The 4,103-nt window shown below is 36.9% G+C and overlaps 2 protein-coding genes across 2 annotated transcripts in view; one reads left to right on the forward strand and one right to left on the reverse strand.

The window, feature by feature from the left end:
• Positions 1-2,326, reverse strand: part of LOC107568084 (60S ribosomal protein L5-like) — a 12,137-nt gene extending 9,811 nt beyond the window's left edge. The window contains exons 1-2 of the mRNA XM_016253924.1: positions 2,225-2,326; positions 1,746-1,815 (exon numbers count right to left, since the gene is read on the reverse strand). Coding sequence (XP_016109410.1) covers positions 1,746-1,815; positions 2,225-2,227 — 73 coding nt within the window. The 5' untranslated portion in view covers positions 2,228-2,326. The remainder of the gene's footprint in view (positions 1-1,745; positions 1,816-2,224) is intronic.
• An 803-nt stretch (positions 2,327-3,129) lies between these two features.
• The window catches only part of LOC107568085 (ecotropic viral integration site 5 protein-like), a 5,282-nt gene continuing 4,308 nt past the window's right edge, over positions 3,130-4,103 (forward strand). The window contains exon 1 of the mRNA XM_016253926.1: positions 3,130-3,295. Within this exon, the coding sequence (XP_016109412.1) occupies positions 3,282-3,295 (14 nt within the window). The 5' untranslated portion in view covers positions 3,130-3,281. The remainder of the gene's footprint in view (positions 3,296-4,103) is intronic.

Below are 4,103 nucleotides of genomic sequence, written 5' to 3' on the forward strand. Positions count from 1 at the left end.
AATAGTCTATTCTCTTCAGTTCATAGCTTTTCTCTTGGTTGCACTGCTTCCAGCAGTGTATGTTTATATTAGAGCTTTTATCCAATCATATTTCAGCAATCGTGTTGCCAGGGTCAAAGAAATCTGCCTTAAGGCCTTCAGAATCCTCAGTGCAGGCGTCTGTTAGCTTAAATCAACGAAACCGTTGCTTTAACCAATCAGATTTCGAGTTGGCAGCACCAGGGCCATCTAGCTGGCTAACGATAATGTCAGCATTTTCCCGTCCTTTGATTGGATGGTCAGCATACAAGCTAGCAAACAGCATCACTGTAAATCATTTTATTAAAACTTAGAAAAACTTTTATTACTGTTCCTCAGGTTTAGATTTTCAGTGCATTTAGAAAAAAATATTTGCCTACTATATTTAGTATATCTAAAAACAGTAGTCCTAATGACTGAACAACCACACACACACACACCTCCTCGGCACCGGCTCTGTGAAAGACTCGTGAAGGTGAAAAAATACTAGAGTATGGTAGGTTCATTTTCGACTCTTTTATCGCTTGATGCGTTGTATGCTGATGTTATTTGCGCGATATAAAGCCAGGTTTAATTTTCCGTAAGAATATCTCAGTTTCCCGAGTGGAGATGTATTAACCGGTCTTTTCCTCCGGCCGCAGCGCCACTGGCAGAGGCAGACCAGCGGGGAGATGAGGGTCACAGAGGTACACTTTTCTTCATCGTCCTGTATGAATTATTTTAATGTTACTTGCTCACTTTCCTAGTAAAGCTGTGCTAAGCAGTATTTTCCTCCCGCAGTGCGCTGGCAGACCGGCGGGGAGACTCGTGAAGACGAAATAAAATAAGAGAACATTAAATTGTTAGATCAACTTTAAAGCACATGTAATCACCTTAATTGTTTTATACCAATGCTATCTGTAAGGTATAAATGCGTTTGGGTGAATAAATGTCTGTAAGAACATCGGATGGACTGTATTTGTGTGATTTTGTTAGGTTAATGTTTCAGCTACAGATGATGCGTTGCGCAATTGTTAATTGTTTTTTTTCTTTAGTAATGGCATTCCTTCTCGCTACATAAGATACCTGTCTGTTATGTAGTGCCCTGTTATACTGCATTACTGTGTAATATTTATGGTTTCTATAGCCGTGGCATCATTATGATGGTATGAAGAGATGGATTAATTCATGTAGGACGCCACTGAAGGCCTAGGTGTGAAATGCACGGCCCGCCACTGCATCTGACTGCTAAGTAGGGATTGTGTTTTTCAGCAATAATGCTGTGCACCCTTAATTTACAGAGAAAAGAAGATCAGGGAAAAATCTGTAGATGGAAAAAAAATCTCCATACAAGTTCTTTGTGCATTTTTCTTTTTTTCTACTTGTTACTTTGCACTTTTTGTTAGAAAATGTTTATTTACAATTTATTCAGGTTTTTTAAGGTATCTAATATTTTGATACTTAATTTCCTTGATCTAAATATTCTTAAAAAATTTAAGTTTGTTGTCATTTGGAAGTGCGTTGGCCTTCTTGCATTATTATGCTGTTACATTATGGTTATATATTCAGTGGCATACAACGGTATTTAAAATTACAATATCACTTATCGCAATTATTTCTGGGGCAATATATCGCACAACAAAAAGTTGTTATCGTGACAGGCCTAGCAATAATACACTCAGGTCATTTCATTGACAAATTAAAATATCCTTCAGTTAAGATAAAGGTACGGAAACACCTCAACATACCTCGCCTCCTCCTGAACTTGACCTGGTATCTCTTGAAATATGCCTTGTTCTTAACCACCTTAACGAAGCCCTGCTCAAAAAAAAAAAAACTATCGTTAAACTGTTGACAAGCATGACTGTCCAAAACAACATATTCGGAAGCAATCTGACACGGTCACATATTGTCATAATCAAGTGATGCAATGCGCTACGTGACAGTAAACCTGAAACTAAATAAAGGAACGAAAATCTAACCAGTGCAAACAAAAACGACTCCAGAGGGAGAAATGTTTATTTTATGCGCTTTCCGTGTCAACAAAATTATTACTTGAGGATTTAGAGAAAAATGTGCCGCTGACGTTCACACAGCGACTGGTCTGATTGACTTCAATCTATAACCATCCCGTCGCTTCAAGTGTTCATCTTTAATGGAAATCGAGCTGAAATAGCGGGAGAGGGGACGTAATGACTAGAACATTGTAGTTTGGTGATTTACTGACCATTTTGTGATCGTTTGTTCTCCTTTAGGTTGGGAGACTGAAGTCGTCAGACTCCGATACTGCTCCCGCTGCACTGTGAAAAGGAAGTTCATGCTGCGCTGCGACCAGAAAATCAAAGCACTCGGAGACAAAAGTGTGTGCTCCTCTAGCGTCCCGGAGGATAGACGGCAACATATTCTAATGCATGAAACTTCAACATTTCATTCAACTGCATAGATAGATAGATAGATAGATAGATTCAACTTCATTATTACAAATGTATAATGATTTATTTATTTAAATACACAGCATGCAAGTTTCAATAGAAATTACATTTAAGTATATTCCAATTTACCATAAATTTAACAGTACACTTTAACCAAATTCCCAGAACACTAGAAGTAATTATGAAATAACAATGTCCAACTTAATTGGGCCAGAAATATAATCCATTTTCATTTAACTGCAATTAACATGCAGTTAAGTGTTAAACATTACATTTATTTGACACTTACATATTACTTTAAAGTACATTGTTGCTCCTGTGGCTCAGTGGTCGAGCATTGCGTTAGCAGCGTGAAAGGTTGTGGGTTCGATTCCCAGAGGACACACATACTGGTAAAAAAAATGTTGCCTGAATGCACTGTAAGCCGTCTGCTAAATTCATTAGTATTCTTATATCGTATTAACGAGTTGCAACTAACAATACCAATAATCAACAATAACAGTACACACTAATAATAAATACATATGAGGGGCTAAATGCAGCCTAAATAGACAATAAAACAAGTGAACACTCGTTAGTAAACGCTTATTTAGTATTTTAACAGCAAATGTCACAGTTTGTAAAGTGTTTAAATGAGTAGTGTGAAATGTGGTGTGAAAATGTTCATATAGTGTTGCAAAGAAACCATAACTACCGTGTGAACTTCCTTAAAAGTGGGGGGGACTAGATGCCACTCAACCTAATGTTGACACACAGTTCTAAAACTTCCTTTCTGCATATCGCTTCTCTGTCAAAGCTGGTCTCACTGGATGAGATTAACAATGTAGCAGATTCCCTTGGAAGGCAAACAGGATGAAGTCCCCAAGGTAAATGTTATCTCTGGGCCTATATTTGTCAGCTAAAAATTATAAAAAGTTGTAAGAGGAAGTTGTTCACTCAAGTCAGGTCACTTTAAAAACAAGCTCCCGAGTCACTGGCAGAGCTCTTATTTTGAGGAACTTTGACCAGTGTGTGAGACTTTGCTATAAAGCGACATGTGATTCTTTTGTCGTTTTGTTGTCCCCCCCCCCCTGCGGTATGTAAGAACCAGGTGTGACAGCTAATGTCACTGGAACAAGTTTGACAGACGAAAGATTTTGTGGAGACATTTGCACCTCCAAATACCAAGAATCCTGCACACTGGTAAAAAATCCCAGTTTTCACTATTATGAGGCCAATGATCCTGTTATAAATGTCATAAAATATGATAAACAATCTAGATGTGATACATGTGCATGAAAATAGCAATGTACTTATATGTATATATTTCATCATCTTCACATATACATAGAAACTAATATATATATATATATATATATATATATATATATATATATATATGTATATGTATATGTATATGTATATATATATATATATATACGAAGAGTTTGGTTCCAAAACGCGATAAATGCTATTTAAAAAAAATAAAGAAAGTTTTTCCGCCAAAATCAGTATTGTATCTGGTCGGTATTGAAAAGTCAAATTTAAATTTTACGCAAAATGCGATATCCGTTGAGTTATTCTGTCATGTTTTCTCCATTTTTTTCCAAACCGCGACAAACCGCGTCTTCCTTTTCTGCAGAATGGATATATCCGCTCAACCAATCACAGCGCACCATTCCACGCACTGTAAAC

The sequence above is a fragment of the Sinocyclocheilus grahami genome, unplaced genomic scaffold, assembly GCF_001515645.1.
Source record: "Sinocyclocheilus grahami isolate Dianchi unplaced genomic scaffold, SAMN03320097.WGS_v1.1 scaffold1212.1, whole genome shotgun sequence".
Taxonomy (NCBI): Eukaryota; Metazoa; Chordata; class Actinopteri; order Cypriniformes; family Cyprinidae; genus Sinocyclocheilus; species Sinocyclocheilus grahami.